General features: G+C 42.9%; 1 protein-coding gene across 1 annotated transcript in view; it reads right to left on the bottom strand.

The window, feature by feature from the left end:
• Positions 1-972: 972 nt before the first annotated feature.
• Positions 973-21,865, bottom strand: part of LOC126565326 (metallo-beta-lactamase domain-containing protein 1) — a 55,471-nt gene continuing 34,578 nt past the window's right edge. The window contains exon 3 of the mRNA XM_050222498.1: positions 973-1,328. Coding sequence (XP_050078455.1) covers positions 973-1,328 — 356 coding nt within the window. The remainder of the gene's footprint in view (positions 1,329-21,865) is intronic.

Here is a 21,865-nt window from a genome sequence, read left to right as displayed (position 1 = left end):
TTTCGATCTGCAAACCGGTAAGGATACGGAAATAAGCGGTTAAAAAGCGATCTTATTTTGGGTTAGCGGTTCGCTATCGTACCAAACCACATGACTTTTCCGAACTGCACCTGCGTTCACCTCAAACCATACCACTCCGCCACACGACCATTCCACCCATTCAGCAGTCATCAAAAATGGCGAACGATACGAGCGTTACTGTAACTAGCTGTAATATGCAGCAACGTCATGTGCGACGTTCTTCATAACGATTGTGAGAGAAACAAAAACGGAAAAGCAGGAAAAATAACACATTTGCTTTCGATACAAACAACAATCAACACTGCACTAACAATTAGAGTAACATTTTGCATTTTGTTTGTTAAATATTTTGTTAACACATCATCAGCATCAATCCATTTAATATGGCAGAATTAATTTGCGTGTGTTTTGCTTCGCTTTTACGCTTTGCTAAGCGTTTGCGGTTTTTTTTGTGTTTTTGCTTTGCCATAAACATGAACAACACTATGAACGAACAATCGATAATTCTGTAATGCACAATGAATATAGCAATCTTTGTTTCATTTTTGCTTTTGTTTCCAGATACACGGATAATAATCATATTTAATAGTTCACTTATATTAATATGTTTTGTTTGCATTCGCATGGCGTGCGTGTTGATTTTACTTCCACATATTGTATACTTTAAAAGCTGCTTCCTTTTAATCTCTTTTAACAGGGAACAAATGAAAAGCACATACGCTAGCGGCGTTTTAAAATGCCCTTTGCAGTGGTAATTCAGCTTACAATCAAGCAAGTAAAATGGTGTTCAACAATAATTGGAATAATATTATCAACGCACACGAAACAGAATAATTGTAACTGGGAACATCACACCCGCTTCCATTTTGTTTCGATTCCATTCCAATAATTGATTCAATTCTACAATTTTTCTTTTGCCTGTCACTTCAATCAATTTACCGCAAGCTACCGTTACATAACACTTTCCACTGGGCCGCCGCTGGATGCTGCCGCTGACTGATGTTTTAACTTGTCGCGTATCGTTGCATCCACACGGAACAGTCCACCGTGTCCCGGTATGATCCAATCGGCCAGATTGGCAATACGCGCGCGATGGAACCGTTGAGCGCCAGGGTCCTCACTGCCAGCATCAAGCCACAGCCGGTCATCATCGATGTCCTGCTGACGTTCGAACAGATCGCCCACTATTGCCACCGGTAGTCCGGCCGGGGTAGAGAGATTGTTCCGTGCTACCAGCACCGACACGCAGGACATGGTGTGGCCCGGTGTGGCCTGAATTTCGATGTCATCTGTTAGTGGGAATGGAGCTGTAAGGAGAAGAGAAGAAAGGGGCATGAAAACGGGGGTGTTTTATTTGAACCACGGCCAAACATGGCTAATGAATGCAGCACCAGCGAAAGGGCGCCTAATGGATTGGCAGAAAAACTCATGTTTAACTATTATCGACGATGTGTTCAGGTGACTGGATGAGATATTGGGAGGAACGGATATTAACAAATCTAGTTCATGGCGCTTTGTAAAGCCTTGAGTCACTTACAAGCCTTTCATTCTAGACAGTTGTGCATTGTTGGCCACAAGGATGAAAGCAAATAAAATGGTTTCCCAATCATGCTTTGCTTACCTAAACTCAACTACCAAAACAGATCTATTCACCTCGTACGAAGGTGAGCAATATTTATTTGCTGAGCAGAGGCTCTTTGTCCGCTTCGGACGCTCTCAATTTCTATCTACTGCAAGGAGCACACGGCACAGAAGTATCGAGACTGACGCAGGATCTAAACCATGAAGATTACCATCATGATGGTCATGGTACCGTTCATCCGTTCGATTCTCTATCTATTCGACCCGCCCGAACTAGCGCTGTAACGACGCAAACTACGCTTTCCATTCACGTTCCAGCCATGAAAACTTGCACCACCGCACACCGTTTATCTTCGCTACCACTTTTCTTCCTCGCTGCAAAACCGCAACGCGCAACATACCGTGAACGGAATATCGTAAAAAGAAAACAGAACGAGCCAGAAAGTTCATTTCGGTGAACTTTCCACCGCACTGCAGGGTTCCGTGTGCTCATCCATGTACCCGTCCGAATCGGGGTATCCTGCAGTGCATACACATTTGCATACAACCTTACAGGATCACCGCAGGAGGCGAGGTTGTTTGATTGGATTGGTTGGCAGAAGAGTGAGAGAGAGAGAGAGAGAGAGAGAGAGAGAGAGAAAGAGATGAACCTTTTTCATCAGCTAGCCAACACAGGGATGGCCCTACAAACCTGCAGCTTCGTCTAAAGGCTTTGTTGCAACAAATTATTACATCGCAAAAGTTCATTGGCGCTCCGGTTGCCCAAAGAATGCGCACCGTGTAATTGGTTTTCGTACACTTCGACCCTCACACACACACATACACACAAATAGAGAGTACGCGGGCAAATTTTGGCTATAGGAGGATGAGAAAATTAAACTGCCCCAGTCCCAGCACAAAGAGCCAACTGCCAGCTACCGCAGACTCCGGGGAGCTGCTCATTGTATGATGGAAATTGAATACTTTGATGCTGATTAAATATTCCGGTCCGGTTAGGTTGATATTGTTGCCTCCTGTGCAGCACCAGTTGCAATTCCCTATCACAATAGCGAAAGGAACGATCGGTTTTGAAAGCAAAGAAGAAATGATTAGCGTATTGCATACCTTTTAGGCGCTTAAACGATAATGTGACTGAAAGGAAATGAAAATGTTGTTCTAGGCGTTTTAAAAGAAGATAAGTTTGTTACTATTCATCACAGAAACTATTTTTTAAAAAGTTAATTGTTCAATTATTGTCACTATTAACAATCGATATCAATATTAACAAGTCTGTTTTTGCGTCAGTAGAACAAAAAATCACTTGATTAGTGCCTTCCAAGCGCTTATAATGTCTGAACATGAATCAAATAATTAAATTCCTCCTATGTTTCATTTGTTGAACATTAACATTGAACAAGTCTATACTTCAAGGATAGAGAATGTTTAATTGTTGCTTGCACTAGCCTTCAATTGCGACAAACACTAAATGTCAGTTGCATTTGCAAACAAAAACACGAATCAAAGGGCATAAAAATGCTGCACCCAGATTGAAAAATAGAGATAAATAGAAAATAAAATAATGATACGTTTCATTCGATGCATTTGAGTTTCGCTGCTCTACCCTCAGGGGAAAGTTCCACTTCACTTCTACTTCAACTGTTGCCCACTAGGCATCAATCAAGACCAACACTAAAACACCAATTACCAGGTGCATTTGCATTATCAACACAATGCAAACAAATCGACGCGTGATTTTGAAATCAAATTAACACCTTCCCAACACTCGCAAAAAAAAAGGAAAACACAACACATACACATGTTCAACGCTCCAAGCCGCTTCCTAGCAAGCGAGATGTCCCGGAATAGTGCGCAATTAACGATAATTGAATTCCTCGGCACGAGCGCCCGAACCTAATCGCTACATTTAATGCAGAAGGTATTGAAGGCACCATCTGAAAGCATTACTATTCTCCACATTCAATCGCTTATCCTTGGTTGATGACGATGGGACAGAAGGATATAATTTACCCACCATCCTGGGTTGCTCGACATCTGGGCGTTCATCAAATCATAACTCTAACCAATTCCGAACGGACTCAACGCGCAATTGAGTTGGAAGCTAGCGAGAGAGAGAGAGAGACGGATCGTTTGATTTGATTTGTGATGTTATGATTCAATCGTCGATCGTTGGTCCTTCTTGTGTACTGCCGTTGACAAGCCGTCTGCTTTGATTCGTAATGAAATTTGTAATCAGTTACAGAGCAAAAAAAAGGACTTTCGTTAGCCACTAGCCAGCTCCCGCCTCCATTTGCACCAGGACAGTTCCAGTAACCGGTAACCAATGCTAGGGCGTTCGTTTCTTCGACTAAAGAATGCATGATCAAGTACGATCGAGATAAAATGTGCCTCATCGTTCGATCAAAACCATCACGGCGTAGTCCGAGCGCATAGTTTTGGGGGAAAATTACTAACTTCAATCAACGCTCAACAACGCCATCACGCTCGATGACAGCCGTTGACAATCGACTATGCGGGTGTTCAAAGCGCCGCCCAGGGAACAGGTACACTTTATCTATCGTTGGAGCTTGAGGTGAAAAGCCAGACGAACGCTCAACATTCAAATTAAGCATTCCATTGAAATTCATTCCTGTCCACGTCCACGCTTCCTTTTCCGTTTTGCAGAATGAAAACTGATCCCAAAACTTGATGTGCTACCTGGTGTACTAGGCTTCAATGAACACCGAGAACACTGAGTATACACTCACACACCGTCCTCTCGCAAACCAATTTTACCCCCCTTCCCCCTCCCCTCTTTCCCCACAAACAGCCGGAAGTTCGCTTTGAAGTGTAGTGATGCGTATTAAATTGTAAACTCCAATCTACTGCTGTTCCAGGGAAAACGTCCTCACCATACGATCCCATACTTTGCTCTTGTACGCCTCTCCGTCTTCCTCTTACCTTTCCTTTTTCTTCTCCCGCTCAACCCACCGCCCAAAAAGCGTACAGCAGAGACACGAGGGACAAGGGTAAAATATTAATGTTTCTCTAAAAGCGTCCAACAGCGATTGCATTAATATTTCACCAAAAGCTTAGAGTTGTGTCCCTCCAGGGGACGGGGGATGGGACCCACCCGCACAAACTCGGGTGGGAGTTGAAAAGGTGAATCATCTCCTCCCCTTTTCTCATGCTGCCTTCACCTGTCTAACCTTAAAGCGGAAGCTTTCTATATTTGCTGCTGATGATAGCGCACTGCACAAACGATAAATGCATGATATACAGGGGGAAAAACACGTTTTCACCTGGCCCCAAAAATTACGCCCAACATCACGGAACTCACACGCACGTGCATACGTGCCACGTAGGGTAATTTCCCACCTAACATTGTGGTAACTGATTCGATGCAGGGAAAGTCTTGATTACTGTTTGTCGATTTAAAAAAAAAGATAAAGAATGTTGGAAAAATCTGGACAAATGGTTCCGTTCCCAGTTGGTCTGGTTGCCTTTTTTTCCTCAAACAACACAGACACTGTTTCGAGGGGTTTAAGGTTGCAGAACAAAAATGTTTCTTTTTCCTACCCTGGGGGCGTCTCAAGCAAAAATCTTGAGCGAAAAACTTAGACAGTAGTAGATGGAATCGCTTCTTTTCGTCGCTTACGAAAGCAGAGGGGCTCATGTTTAGTGTTTAAACAACAAAAAAACACACAAAGATAATTTTTCAAACTCTCCATCGTGCCGTTGCGTAACTTTGTTCCCAGTTTTTACAGTGCGAAAAGTTGCTATTTTTTATTCCCTCGTTTCAAATGGAGTTTCATTTCTTTTCTGTGTGTTTCTGTTTTCTCCCCAGCCCGAATTTGCCATAATTTATTGAAACTTCTCGCTCTTCTCGGAGGGTCTTTAACGAACGCTTTTCTATAATAACATAAACATTTAAAAAGTCCGGACGCACATAAAAACACTACCGTGCTCGATACACCCGGCACCGGTGTATCTTCTGCTGCCCATCCGTTAAACGGAAGATTACTTTCTTACACTGTTCGCGCTTCTCGTATTTTTTGTTTTTGTCTTTGAAAAGGGGAAGAGAAGTTCATCACCCGCTCGTTGGTGTAAAAGCGGTAGAGCTCAGGTGTTTTGTAAAACCGAGCACCGAACCGAAAACTCTGAAGCACGAAATTAACGAACATCGGTTACAAAATTATGGGACGAAGATGAAGAAAGAATGCGCTCGAGCGATAGAAAGTAAGCTTTTGCGTCAGTTAATATTTTTCGCCAGTAAGATACCTTCCGCCAAACGCCCATTGTTGCTCCATGGTAAGCGTCGAGGTGGTGATGAAAACGATCGTAGGGAGAAAAAAAATGGCAACAAACCACCCAGGGACGAGTTTTTCCAACCGTTTCACCGTGACAACAAGAAAAGCACCAACAACAAAAATCGTACAAAACACGAAACAGCTAATTGAAAAGAGCTTTTCCGAAAAATGGTGTGATGTACACGATCGTTTCAATACTAGCACCCGTAGGAAAGCACCCATGGGCAAAAGGTGGGAAGAGAAATTGGGCTGAATGATGCTCTTACACCGGTAGTCAAATATTAATAAGCTAGCCCCGGGATCGGTTAATGGTAGAGCTCGGGATGGATCGCTTCTGTGAGGTAGCATTTTATAGCATACCGTTGATGTTTCCACAGAAGTAACCAGATACACGAATCAACTACGGTTGTGCATTAATTTATGTGTTCGAGCGTAAAAATTGCTCAAGCTGAAGCAACGGGCTGTGTGAGTCGGGGGTGTCTACGCAAAGGAAAAACGTGTATAAAAGTGAAAGGTTTTGGGTTTTTAATTAAATTAGAAGAATTATGTATTTAGTTCCCGGTAAACAGGGCGTTGCTTGTGAAATGTGTTAAAGATACGATAAAAAGGTTTTTGTATTTATAATAACAAAAATGAACAAAGATATACTCTTTTACTTTAATGTAAATACAAATAGGCGCTGAGAAGAAATATATTCTTTTCAAGAAGATAAATTCAAACATTCAATAACTAAAAACCTTGTTCAAACAAGAAAAAGGTTCAAACATCTTTTGAAATTGCTAAGTTACTTCAAATACAGATCTTAATATCTGATAATAACCAGGCGGGGCCTCCATTTCAAATCAAAAAGTTTTATTTATTTTTTTTATGTTTTTGGTTTCTTAAAAGATGAAATTTCTTAAAAGATGATTTTTCTATGTTTCCATGATTGTTATAATAATTGAACAGGATACTGGGAACGTTTTTTGTACAAAAGAATCTCAAATGTAAAATTTCCATGGCTATCAACACTCAATAATATCAACCAGGCGTCTCCATTTACTCACAAGAGAGACACAATTTATCTTGATAAGCTCGAACGCGATAACTTCAAAAGGATATATTTATTGAGGGATTTTACATATATATATTTCCTTAGCTTAGATTGTTTATGATAATCTTTTTACATCTTTTTCCAATCTTCTTTAATCTTACAATTCCGACGAATAAGAATAAATAGACGAATGTAGTTTTAGAAACTCAAAGCCTCTAAAAAAATGAATAATACAAGTAAAACTGATATGAAAAATAACACTCTATCCACCGGAATAAAGCTTTATTTGTGCTAGCAACAAATCTATACAAACTAACAAACCCAAACGTTCAATCACTTCCACGCCTTCGAACTACCAAGAAAACTCAATCACCCGTGCTAAAAATTCTCTTCCCACTCGTCCGATTAGGATGCAGCTGGCTCCGGACAAACGAACGAAAAACGACCCTCTTCGTCTTCAGTGGAGCTGCGCCATTTTTCATCCACCGTACCAACGGAAATGATTTATAACTCACACCAAAGCATCCACCATTTCCGTGTACCATTTTCAAAAGCATTATTGGCGTACATATACATTTGCTCCCGTGTTCTCCCCCCCCCCCTCCCCCCCTCCCCCCACACCATGCCCCAACTAAAATATATATAACTATGATGCATGAAAAATCATCTAACCTCCACCCCAAATCGAACGCTGGATTCGTTCCAATGTGGGCCCGAAGTGTTGATCATGAAATAAATGCGTCAAATTTGTTTGCGAGTGCAAAATAATGAGCAGCACTGGCTGAGCAACTTTGTGTGCCATTTTCTTTCTTGGCGTGTAGCGTAAACGAAAGAAACAGTGGTGCCCAATACACACACTCGTAAAGTAGCACATTCTTTTCAATAAATTTGAAACCTTCCATAATGCTGTAATCTATGATTTTTCGCTGGTCGTTTTTCGTTTTTTTGTTTTCTCCCTCTCCCTTTCCGTAACAGGACGATCCGGCGAAGGATAAATTGAATTCGGCCCGTAAGTTTGAGTGGAGCTTAACGAAAAATACAAAAAAGGCACAAACAGCATCGAAACGAACCACCATCACCACAGTCACACGGGCGCATTACGAATGGAAATCATTGGATGAATTGAAAACGATTTTATGTAATCGATGGATGACATAAATCGTCGTTAGAATTCGTCCCAACCTCATTTTCTCGCTCTCTCTCTCTCTCTCTCCCGCGTTCAAGTGGCACCTTCGATGGGAAAATGTGTTCCCCTTTTTTCTCGTTTTGCTTTTCAAAAAACAGAAAAAGATCACTCTTTCACCACTCCAACTCCAGCGTTTTTTTTTTCTTCTTTTCAACTCCGTTCGATGGTTCAATTTATTCCACTTTGTGCAAAATATCCCATCATCCAACCGGGGGTATTCGCTGCTAGTTGCCAATTGAAATGGCACTCACGCCAAGTGTAAAAGCTCCTTTTCCGCTACGGAACGTACCGAAGCGGAACCGAACACAGCCAAAATGATTAATTATTAGCCAGCGTTTGGGGAAGGGCAGCACTAGCATTATCCCGCGTGATATTCCATAAATTGTTCCCTTTTATAATGCTGCTTTATGTGCTGGGATGCTGCCCTAGTGTAGTGTGCAGAAGAAAATGCATGCTGATAGAAGATTAAGTTTTTATTCTTTCGATTATGCCGTGAACTCACACGAAAAGCAAAGAAAGAAAATTTTATACAAAATTGAGCTAATATTGAATGAGATTGGAGGCCTTTTAAAACAGTTTTAGTTGTGAAGAAAGGTTTATTTTTATATGAATTTTGAAACCTTTTCAAACATGCATAAAACGAAATAACAAACATGGTAATTTCAACAAAGAAATCTCTCAGGATTGAACTGATTCCATTACAAAACTTAAGTTACAATCACCTCACACTAAACAGAATGCTCGCATTCATGTAACTACAAAACAAGGGATCAACTCACATAAATACTAACACCCAGCAGAGGAAGTACATACACACAAAAACATACTCCTGATCCGTTCCACTCGAGAAACTTTGTTTGCTGCACATTTGTGCTACGAAAAAAAAGGTGGAAAAAACTGCATCTCCAAGCATATTCATTTCCCTTGCTGATCCTTCGGTAGGAGAGTTAAACTTCCCTGACTACAATAAATCGTGCACAATTTCCGATAAGAAAATGGCTGGATAGTTTGGAATGTTTTTCCACCTACTTGTAGTATACATCCTATCGGTGAGTGGGAAAATGTAAGGAAAAATAGGGGAAAAAAATCAGAGGAAATATCATCGAAGATTTGACCGGTTCGTGCTCCGTTTGTGTTTTGCAACAACACGCTGAACACAAGACAGATTCGATAGATTTTAGCAAAAGAAAAGTTTGGTTCTTTGTGTGCTGGTGTTTGAAATTGTTCACCCTTTTTCCCCCCCACAAAAAAAAAGTTCTCACAAACTTACATAATACGTAAAAAAAATAGAAGGGAATCAGGAAAGAAAAATGATTACTCGAGGTTTTTTCGCCCTTTAAAAAAGCGACATTAATTTATCCTTAGCTGTCTTTGCCTTTTTTTCCTTCTCCTGCACTGCACGATGACTGTCAGTTACTGGATTTCGGTCGTTCAATAATCGAGTGCACACATACACCGAGACTCAAGGCATTCAAGCCATGAGTTAACGTATTAATCCTTCCGGTTGGTGTCATCCCGCGTTTCGCAGTCGTACCCACCCGGACAGTGTAAAATTAAACCACTAATGGAAAATGGCAGCCACAGCAGCGCACCGTACCGGTTGACCGTGCTTGTTCGTGTTGTGATTGAATTAACAAAAAAACGAAGATAAAATTCATCCAACGCGGAAACGAACGAATCTCGTTCGCAAAAATGTGATATTCAAATAAATAAAAATGCACTCTCCTGGTCTGGTTCAGGGCACAATTTATGGTTCGCTCGCTCGCATATAAAACGCGCAAAAGGACAGATCCATCCGGCACCGGGGTTCGTGTGTTTCCGCGGATACAGTTTATCGCGCACGCCGGCGGAAATGGAACCAACAGGCGAGAGAGAACGAGAGAAAACAAATACGACCCTACATACAGCCACCGGAAAAAAAAACCTTACCGGTGACGGTGTGGTAGAGCGTAGCCGGATCGATTCATTTCAATTTCGAACGGTTTCAGCCAACACAAACCGGCGTTCGCTCTGGAAGTGTCATTTTGTGTGAGGGGTTGAATATTGATTTATGTATAAAAGTCGCTCGCTCTTAGTGTGCTGTTCGATGTGCAAAAAAAACACACACAGCACCCCGACCCATCACGGACACACTTTCCCGGCACTCTAGAGAGAGAGAGAGAAAGCATCGGCGTGTACCACTAAGGCTAAGCGGAAGCTTGCTGACGTAAATTAAATCTTTTCACAGTATATCGAGCAATACCGGTGAACCAAGCAGCAAGTGGTGGGGAGAGATGGGTGGGGGAGAAGAGAACTAGAGGATGATGACCAAGGGGAAGGCACAAATGAAGCACTCGGTAAGGTCAAATCGGTTTATAGTGTTGGCCCCCGGTGTTTTTGCGCTTCTGTGGTGTGGTCCTGTGCGCAGATAACAGCCTGTGAGGCATGAAAAAGCATCGGAGTACGCGGGGGGGAGGGACAAAATAAAATCTAAATGCAAAGCACAGCAGTGGCGAACGCTTCCATGAACTTCCGTCCGCTGTCTAAACATTGCCAATAAAGAAGTTTCAAAGTAGGTAATTGCTTGCGAAATAGCGAATGAGCGACCCCTGGCCGAGAAGACCCAAGAAGAATCGCTTCATCCGGTTGCTTGAGATGGCCAGCGGAAAGGAAGGAGAAGGGGGAGGGGGAAGGCTTCCGGCTCACAAGTGGCACGACTCCAACAATCCGGCACCAGTATGTATGTGTGTATGTATGTACGTGAGATACATATTCGCCTCAACCGCAAAATGACATTAAACCCCAAACGAAGAGGATGATATCCAACTCAGCTTGCATCGTTCAAGACGTTCCAGCTATCAACCAACAAGCGCGAGAGAGTGTCGGAACGAATGGTTCAGCAGCAGCTATACGTCCAATGACAAGCACCCTTCCCGCACATGGGGAAGAATGGATGTTGGAGTATGTGCAGCATCAAAAGTGTGAATATTTATGGAATTCATACTTTCCCTTTTCCGAACACTCCAACATACATGTTGGAGCTGCTTCAAGGAGAACCGAGTCCACCTGTCCGAACAACAGCAGAGGAGGAGAAAAAAAAATGGAAAATGCAAGAAACTTTCGTGACACATATTAGGTGCATTGTGCCGAGTTTAAGCCCTTTGCTGTGCTGTGCAGGGACAATTTATCTTCCACAAATAATCGAGAAATTTTCGGCCCCAATCGAAACCCGAGAAGGCTGGCTGAGGATGAGGTGTCGGGTGAGTGTAATAAAGGATATTTAGCAAGATAACAACTTTTTTTTAAACTTTCCAGCGGTACTAGAAGCGTTGCCGCTCAAGAAGCTAATTTTGTTATGCAGATTGCATAGGTTTTTGGCATCATGATACGTAATTTAATATTTAAATTGTAAAATTAAATTACCTTACGAGAGCCTTCTATAAACGGCCTGTTTCTCGGGAAAAATCTCTCTTTTTATACATGAATCACTGATTTAAGGTGTTTGATTATGCGAATCACATAATTTGTGCCGAACATTGGCTAATCGATTGCATCTTAGCTTACTTGTTGCACGGCAGCGATAGAGCTGTAATAGCTGTTCTCGTGTGGAAACATAATCAATAATTTGTAGGACACAAGCCCTTTGAGTTAAACCATTGTGGCATCTACCAGCCTAACAGCCACACAATATTGATTTGTGGTGTGTTGTTGTGATATTCCTAGGTTTAACAAGTTTGAGTTTTCCAAGCAATTTATTTCTAGTATTCAGCTTAGACAGTATGTTTAAGATTATATGGCATTTTAAAATTCAATTGCATACTTTCAGGCGTTATAAAAACAGATGGAAAGGTAAATATTTTACCGCTCACAATATTCCTTCAAGCGTTACATAAAGATTTTACCAAAACACTTGACCAACCACAAATATTATCTAATCAAGCAAAAATTGAAAATGCATTATGCAAAATCATTTCACTTGTAAGCAAAATTGCACCAGCCGGACTCGAATGTCATCACACGGCCAATTGGTTTGCCAATCAATTTGCGGTCCCTAGGTTATTTACGAACCACCAACCGTACTAGAACCGACCAACAAACCCGAGGCAAGACTGATTTCCATCATAATTATCAAACTATCTAGCGTAATACCCGTACCGCAACTCTCACAACCCATCAGATGCATCCGATGCACTTCCCGGAAGGTAACACGGTACTGGAAAATTTATTACCCCCCCCCTCCCTCCTCCTCCTTCTCCTCCTTACCTTTTTGCGCTTGCGTTTGCAAAATTAAATAGGTTCTTTGAAATTATAAATTAGATTCGTTCAAAACCGCCGCGATCGATAATGGACGACGCAGACCAGTGCAAGAGCTCTGTCCTTAATGAAACGATCAAATTGCATTCCGTAATTGGTAGCCGTAGAGCGGAACCGGTTAGTGTGTGCATTTTTCGCAACCAAATGGAAGTACTGAATCAGAATTAATTTTGAAATAATATAAAATAAAAGCTTACGTGTCCATACATACATGAGCACTGTAGTGTGGCTGTTGAAACAGCGTATTTTATGGATAAATTATTAATCTTTATATCATTTCAATACTTTTCGGAGATAATCCAATGTTTATCCAAACATTTTATCGTCCAAACCCCCATTACGGGCATCATAAATAAGTGTAATTTTGCGTGCCAGCTCTAACTCAAACAGAGGAAGACAGATCTGCCAAACTCCCTGAACGAAACTATTCTTCCTGCCTTCAAGCACAAGATAATACCCGCTGTGCGTGCTTTATGTGTCCCCTCACTTATTCTTTGTCTTTAACACCTCTCCCGGCGCGCATTCCACCGCACTATTACCCCGATGCGTACATTGGTCGAGATTTATGCACAAACCTCCTCGGCAAAGACCTTATCTCATCTCCCACATCCTTTAACCTTTTGCCGACATTCGGCCACAAGATAGGCTACAATCACGGGGATCCCCATTAGTTCCGGCACCGTTGGTGTCGTTTATCAAACTTAATTACAAACACATTCCCGCGTACACAAACTCAAGCAAAAACACACAAACACAATACGAAGAGATTTAACTACAGGGAAGGGCATTAGACGCAATTAACGCATCCAAAATGCTTTTACTAAACTTCAACACACACACACCGCTGTAAGAAGAGCAGAGCCACCTAGCGACGGTAAGGCAAAATGGCGCCAACGTTTACCAAGGGGGTGGAAAAAAGAGGAAAAAACTGGCAAACATAAATAAGCGAAAAAAGGCAAGAAAAGGACGTAAACATGCACAGTTAGAGAAAGAAATAAACCAAAGGCGAACTGTTCTCCTTCTCTGTCTCTCTCTTTCTTATTTTCTCACTAATTCCGCTAGAAGAAATTTCATACATGAAAAGTATTATCCTTGCCGCGGAAAGCAAATCCATTCCCGTGGACACACACAGGACACAAGACCAGCGCGCTCGGCAAAATAACGCCGTCAGCAGCCGGTTATTGCCGTTTCGCGCGAAGCACCCGGGCACTGTAGCAGTGGGCGCGTAATTGAAGAAATTATGAGCCCAAAATTGATCCTTGAGTTAAGCGCTCGTAAAACCACGTGGGCGCGCGAAGACGGCGACGCCACCGCCAAAAGCGAACGGAAACCATAACCAAGGCAAGTCTTCCCAAGCAACCCCAAAACCAGCCAACCCTCGGGGTGCTTAGCCAAAGTGCAATCACAAAGTTGCCAATGTGGCTGGATTTTTTTGTTGTGTATGTGGCTGCTGCCACTTTTACTTCTGCCTGCTGCTGGGGAGCGAAGCAATAAGACGAAGAAAACCGCCACCATTTACAGGCTGTTGGCAGAAAAACGGAACAGGCAAGATTCACCGCCCGTGGTGCACAACGAACCGGCGTGTAATGTAGCACAAACCGTTAAAACTTTCCTTCCCACAACCACCACACACGAGCTTTCGGAGCCGGGGACTATGGTAAAGTCACTTCGTCTTCTGCTTCCTGCTGGTACGTCTGGTAGTACTTGGAGCCTCGTTACAAATATCCTCCAATATTGCTCGAAACGGAAATAAAACTCCACGTGGCACAGGAGAGCCTTAATTTGTATGGTTTCGAGTGGTGGCAAAAAAAAAATTACTCGCTTGAAACCGCAAGTTCGCTTTCTTATCACGAAAATCGAAACAAAATATTAATAACAAAAAAACAAGTCCAGTACTACAAGAAATCTTTAGCCAACAAGACACACAGGGTTAAGCTTCAACGAAAGCCACGAAGTGTTTCTACCTTGTAGCGTCATGTTTCGCGTCCAAAGAAAGGAAAAACCTGCTCCAACCTCAAAATCCCTGGCGCGATTTTACCGGCAACTATTGGTGGGTATTTTACTATCAAAGAACACCAGAAACAACCCCAAGCACATATTCGTCGATTTTTCCACGTCCGTTCATCACACGGACAAGCAGCAAAGGATGAGAAGTTTTCGTGTTGGCACGTGTGTTTTTTTTCCTTTCACCGTTCTTTCTGGTTAAGATTTCTCAAAGTTCGTTTCGCTGCTAAAAAGAGTATGAAAAGAAGGGCTGTTTTTCAGCGAACTTTGAGTGGGATGAGAAGTTTTTGGTTTTCTCGCCACTGCTAGCAGCTTATGATTGTCGATGCCGGCGATGCGCCCGACCGAGGTTACGCTCGGTTGCCGCTCGGTCAAAGTGAAAAGAACGGCGAACAACAACAAAGGCATCCGGCACTGCACGTATTTCTTCCCATTTTCCCATTCTCAGGGTGTGCTCCTTTCCAAAGAAAGTCCCAAAAGTGGATGAGCGGACGGTTCTTTCGATCATTTAAGCACAGAATATCCGGCAACATACACACCGATGCATGCAGTGACCCGCGTTATCCAGTCTTAGAGAAAGTGGCAATAGTAGGTGGGAGTGGTTCTGGCCCAGGAAGCCATACTTCCGCAACCTCCGGGCGCCGCACTGTGACTAAGTTTTAAACGAAAACGCAAAAAGAAAGAACTCTCTCTATCTCTCTCTCTCTCTCTCTCTCTCTCTCTCGTGTGTTTTTCTTTTCAGGGTAGTGATGAAATCAGAACAGCGCTTGCAAAGGAATCATCATTTTCCAGAACAATCAGAGTTCTGCCGATGGTTTTGGCCCCAAAAAAGCGAACCCCATCCCAAACAGGATAACATGGGGTTGGTGGAGATGCACGAACCAGGAGATGATGATATGGTAACTAGGCCAACCAGAAAGGAAAATTTGAAAGCGGGCACACCGACCAACCAACACAGCTTCAAAGCAATTTCACTCCATCTCCGCCACTACTTTGTCTGCTCTGTTTTTGCTGCTCTCACCCGGGATCACCCGTCGCCGGTTCTGTATGGCTAAATGTGTATATGTTTGAATATGATCCCCGGCATCACCCATTGCTACCGACTCGTGCAGTACTCATCTTCCAGCCTTCATCAACATCATATGCTCACGTCAAGGCTGTACATACATGCTCGCTGTCCTTGCTGCTACTACCACTACTACAGTCCATTCTTGAAAGAAATTTCATTTTTCCACTCGTTTCCCATTCTCCACCGGCCTTCCCTTCCCTTGACATGAAAGAATTAAAATAGGATGCAAAAATACAACATACCATTCAGAAGCCGGCAAGGGACAACAAGTTCTCAGTGCTGTTAAACCAAGAACGCTAAAGGAACGAAATACCAGAATAAATCATTTACAGAACTATAATGAACTTGCTGATGCGAACCGAGCGCGCTGCTTGTACTTTTGCTAGCAAAAGGGGGAATTTTATTCAGATCGTCGGATGTAAAGTATGGAGGAGCGAGGTAAGAAGGAGGCAAGGTTGCAAAATGCTGTTTTGAATGTGAGTAAAATTATTATAACCTCCATCGGTGTGTGTACTGTATGCTGGAGAGCAACCCTCAACCAGATGGAAAAGTTGCGATGGCGGTTGATAATGGTGTGTCTGTGTGCCGTGGTAGGCCCCTGGAGGACAATTTCGTTTCCAATGTTGGATTATTTATGATTCGGGACGCTTCTTGAGCGAGAGCGCGTAATATTACAAGGAAGAGTATTTTTCATTATCATTCGAAATAACAGTAATAAGACGAGAGTACAGTAATGAAAACAGTAATAAAACAGTACTAAGAAATAACAGTAAATAGATTATGTGGTAAATGATAATAAAGTGCCAATTTTTACCTCTAATAAACGTCAGCAAAATTGGGTCGGCTCGGTGGTATAGGCGACATCGGCGCTGGTCTCCAAACGGCAGGACCGGGGTTCAAATCCCATCCGGACCGTCCCCCCGTAGTGGTGTGAGGACTGGCTAACCGCAATACGTGGCATTCATTAGTCAAGCAATATGGGCAGGCTGTTCTTACGAAAAAAAATTCAGCCAAATTATTGTCATCAAATGGCAAATACCGAAGAGTATGGCGTAACGCTAATTCCCCGGTTTAAAAGTATAGCCGGAGTGATCTACATGAAGGAATGACTTTTTTGTTTTTAATACAGAAATGCACGCATACAGACATCATACCACAAGTACAGTTACATCCTCATCCTCATCCTCCTATATCCTCAACATTTGATTGCTAACAAGGATCATGTGTGATCCTGAGCCGTTCGTTAAATAGCCATCTACTGCAAACCAATACAGATCCTGGGGTATAGGGATGATGAACACCACTATCTTCAAATGCATTTTCTTCTATTTTCTATTCCAAAATTATAGCAAAATCTTCTTCAACGGATTTCAAGTAAGTTGGAGCTTTGGGCTGTGTTGGAAGCTTTGGATCAAAAGACCTGTCACAACGATGTTGTTGAGATTCGTTAAAGTGTGCTAGCAGTTCATCATATGACTGGTAAGCCCTCAAATAATATTGGACATTTATCCAGCATGGACTGTCAAAAATGTTTGCATGTGTGTACCTCGGACATTGAAATACAGTCTCAAGGCTCCTATTAAATGGTTATGACACAATTACCCAACCACATGACCTAGCCCATAAAATCATTGGACCATTCATCTGAAAAGATAAGGAGAAGCAAGCTCAAACTCATAACAATCTTTAAACGAACTACAATTAGTCAACACATATCTCAATTTCGCACTACTCAGCAAAATTCATTGATTCATGGAACTTCTCTTTCCAAGCACTCTTTTGATACCAAATGAGTCATCAATGTAGGCTACACAATTTCAACAGCACAAAGTGTCAATAAAATATCCTGTAACAGCACATAACTCATTATAACACAACATAAAACAACTTCAATCGAACTCGCAATGAAATGATCAACTTTTCCACTGTGTACCTACCACAACTCATTTGCGTAACGAACAAACATCCTGGAAACGGTACTGACGGGAACGCACAGTGCGAGAGCTTCCAGGAAAGTGCCAGCTCCACAAAACATGACACTCATAAAATTCTCCGTACACCTCGGTCTCTACCTGCTGCAATCGATACCGCAACCACCGATATCAATTTCATTCGACTTCTCGGGAAAAAGGTGGCTTTCCATTTCGCACACCGGCAAAACCATCCAAAACTCTCTTTGATCGTTCCCCAATTTCCGATCCCCTCTCCGTACCCCCTTTTTCCCGCACCTCAAACACATGTTTATGCATTTGTAAACATAATCCTTCCGGGGAAGTGCAAATACAGTGTGCAGTGCTGCACAAACCGGTACAAAATAATAACAGCTTCCCTTGGTTTCACTGAATGCGTTTGCGCCAGCTGGCTTCTCCAACCAGCCAGCCAACCAACGTAAACCGGTGAGATGCAAATTTGCACACGGAAATACCGAATGCCAATGCACCAACATCAACAACATTCAGCTGCTGCTGCTGCTGATGCAAAATTGCTAACAGCCTGTAGCACTTTCCGGAGTTGGGCGCCATCAGGTGAAATACTTTGCAAAAACCTGCCTCCTACTTCTATCACCCGTTTTCCTCACGCTTCCAACGGGAAAACAGGGAACATGTTTTACATTTCCCACCCAACTCTTCTTCTTTCATTTTTGCTTGTGAGCAGACAACTGAATCAATTGCAAAAAAACCGCCCAATTACTCACTGTGAGACGAAACTGCGAGAACACACACACACACACACACACACACACACACACACACACACACACACACACACACACACACACACACACACACACACACACACACACACACACACACACACACACACACACACACACACACACACACACACACACACACACACACACACACACACACACACACACACACACACACACACACACACACACACACACACACACACACACACACACACACACACACACACACACACACACACACACACACACACACACACACACACACACACACACACACACACACACACACACACACACACACGCTCGCGCGAAAACTTGTAAATGGGTAACTTCTACTTTAACAAACAAAAAAGAAATTTCAACCCTCCAGTGGGACGAAATTTTCTGACTTATTTTCCGCTTTGCTGGTTGGAAAGCAATCTTACTCCCGGGCTTGGGGAATTGTTTGACAATTTGTTGCCTCACGTTTATCTGCACGATTTGATGTCTCTTTTTTGGGTGGTGGTAGTCGATACGAAGGTCCTACCAGAGGATCAGAGGGATATAAGCGAGGGATTGGTGCCTGCCGCTACACACTATAGAGTAACTTTTTATTCATTGTACGGAAACTACTTACGGTCTGACCCTACGGGTAGTAAAATCAGTTGAGCAAGGTACCGAAATTAAACTGCAATGAGTGTGTGTGTGGGTGTGGAATCAGCCCGACGTCAAGTGAGTTAACGATTCGCCATATAGATGCCAACCAAACGGCACAAGCGAGTGCTTTGGTGCTGCTTCTGCTACCGATTACTTGATCTTCTATTTGGTGACGCGTTTATGGCGTACGGCCGAGTACTCGAGTAGTGTGTTTAATTGCATGCACGTGCACGTCTGTAAAGCACACACGGGTGTGAAGCGGCAAACGGCAAGACCAGAAATTAATTGAAGGATGAAGGACCGCAACGCACATACACAGATACCGGTCCACGTCCAGAGATCGTGGGGTGGGGTTGAGATTCTATGTAGCTTCTCGAAACTCTGTACGCTCCGTTGTGTGTCTGTGTGCGAGAGTGATGGTTTTACACATACACGCTGCTGCTTGGTTGCCTCATCTGACAGGCTACATAATTTTAATTAAATGACTCAATCCACAAACACACAGCTTTGAGGACACAGTGTGTCCTATTGAGGGGTTTCACGCCGAGGCCGCATCACATTCCGTATCTCATTTAACCGATGTGATTTGCAAAGGACACATACGCAACGTCCCTTCTTCCACCTGTACCTGTTCCAGCTGGCAACGTTCTACGACATCGTTAAAGCTTGTTAGTCAGTAACCATCCATCGGGTGGTCGGCTTTGGACAGCGACGTTGCTCCTTCTGATGGTCTTCTGATCGTACCCTACCACCCTGGAAGGGTACCTTTTTCGAAGCCCAGCTTGGAATTGGAAATAACACGATTACACGAGCCTGTGCGTACCCCTTTTTGCCCGGCCACGGCTTGGCAGAAAGTAGCTTATCAGGGCCCGATCCACCATAATTCTCCATCGACCGGAAAGGCGAAGTGATTCATGTCATGTTCCGGTGTGCATTCGGTTTTTGTGCATGTGTAATCATTTTCTACGTCGCTAGGCTCTCCTTATTGCTCTAGCCACCTCTGGCTCTGGGATTCAAAAGCACGACCACAGCAAAATCCAATAAACGATCACATACAACCATTTTCACGGAGGTAGACAGCTGGCCGGTAGCAGGCTGGTTTGAACCGAGTGGTTCGAACACTAATCGATAGTGTTCGGCTATCGGGGTAGCACACTTCGGGACACGTTTGGCAAGACCCGTCGTGTCCAAGTTCCCGGTGTCAAACAAATGTGATAATTAATGTTGAAAATTCCATTTCACAAGGTTTTTTTTACGGAACTGCTTTCCACTCTCTCGCTTGCTCACACGCTCTCACCGTTATTCAAAAGCCACATCAGCTAATGGAGTAATGCTGCAGGGCGTGTTTTTTTTTTTTTGCATGACTGTAGCACATAATTTCGCATGTTGAAAATGCCTGTACCGTTTTGCATAGTGGGCATTGAGGCAAAAATCGAAAGGCAAAATTTACGTTATGCTTTTTGGTACTTGATCCTGGTATTTTGTCACACAATTCTCTAACACGATAATTTTTGCTGGTTATTGTACCTTTCAATTTAATAATCAAAATATCAGCGAAAGGATTCATAATGGAGACGCCTAGTACTTTATGGCTATATTTCGATTGAATCCGTAGTTCTGTACGTTAAACTTGAAACTCACTTTTTATTACAAAACGGTCACAACTCATCAACAAATAGAAGAGGTAACTTTTTTGTAATAAAACTTTAAATGCAATAATTTATCAAAAATGTGTACAATACACTTTTCATCGTGTGAGACTGTAATTTATGTGAAAAAAAACTATAAATACTGATTCTAAAAATGCAAAACTGATTTTGCTACTTTTCTCCCAGGCAGTTCTATTCCACTGTGCATTGGAGAGATGTCGATGAGATGATTGGTTTTGGGGGTGAAAAAGCTCGACCGCCTGAAAGCTCGATAAGCTCGAAAATCGAACCGACCCAGGATGTGGCGGGTAGTTAGCGCATTCGGTCGGCCTGCCCACCCTCTCTTCCTTTCTACCACCCCTGTCGCTCTTCTCGGATGCGTCAGCATATTTATGTTTTTATCGCCCGTTTTCCATAGGACTCTGTTGAAATGGCAAAATCACACTACCCGCCGCCAAGGCAGTACTGTGTTGGGGAAGAATTTAGGAGCCTTTCTACTCCTTCTCTTTCTCTAACCAGCTAAACGACAGTATCATGCTGGACATGCTGGAATTTTCGTTCAAAAAAGGGGTTATCAGAAAGCTGGCTGGACCACACTTTTGTTGCCCGGCATGAGAAAATTGACATTTGCAACAAAATCCGACCGTCCGACGGGTGGCGCGTGGATGGGTGGAAGTTTACTTTTCCGCAGATTTTACCAGCAAAAGACGGTCCCGATCCGAGCAGTGCTTGCGCTGCTTATGCGCTGAACCGTCGGTTTAGATAACAATCGGGCGGGCGGGCAGGAGTCTGATGGTTCTTTGCGCCGTAATGGTTTGCGGGGGATTTTTCAAAAGAAAATCCGGTTGCCAGCCTTTCTTTTTCGCTCCCCGGCAGCGGACGCTTTCGAGTGAATTGCGTAATCGCCGGAAGGAAAATATACACACTGGTGCGCCCTTGTGCGCATTCAAATTCCTTTCCGTTCGGCGCGTTACACTTCTCAGAAGGCGCCAAAGGCAACATTTTTATTTGCGTTTCGTTGCTTCCCGGTTGGTCGGTAGTATTTTGAAAGGAAAAGGTACAGATTCCACGATTATGCCTTTCAGTTATCTGATTCTGGTGCATTCCGGGGGTTTTGCCGACGGGAAGTACAATGCGAGAGAAGCGTATTTTCTATTCTGTCTCATTTATTTATAATCGCAAGCGTCGATGTGGCTTTTTTGGTGGGAGAAAATTTGTCAAATCACTTGTTTCTAAAATTACATTACATCAGTAATATTTATGTGCAAAATATTAAACTGGAAAATAGACATGTTTCCATACACTAATGAAGCACAACCCCAATAACGTCATTCGGTTTTAATTTGTAGACTGCGATCGACAGCAACCCAATAAGCTAATCTGAAATAATT

This window comes from Anopheles maculipalpis, chromosome 3RL (genome assembly GCF_943734695.1).
Source record: "Anopheles maculipalpis chromosome 3RL, idAnoMacuDA_375_x, whole genome shotgun sequence".
In the NCBI taxonomy this organism is placed as follows: Eukaryota; Metazoa; Arthropoda; class Insecta; order Diptera; family Culicidae; genus Anopheles; species Anopheles maculipalpis.
Note: the sequence above shows the minus strand (reverse complement) of the source record. Positions and strands in the feature narration are given on the sequence as shown.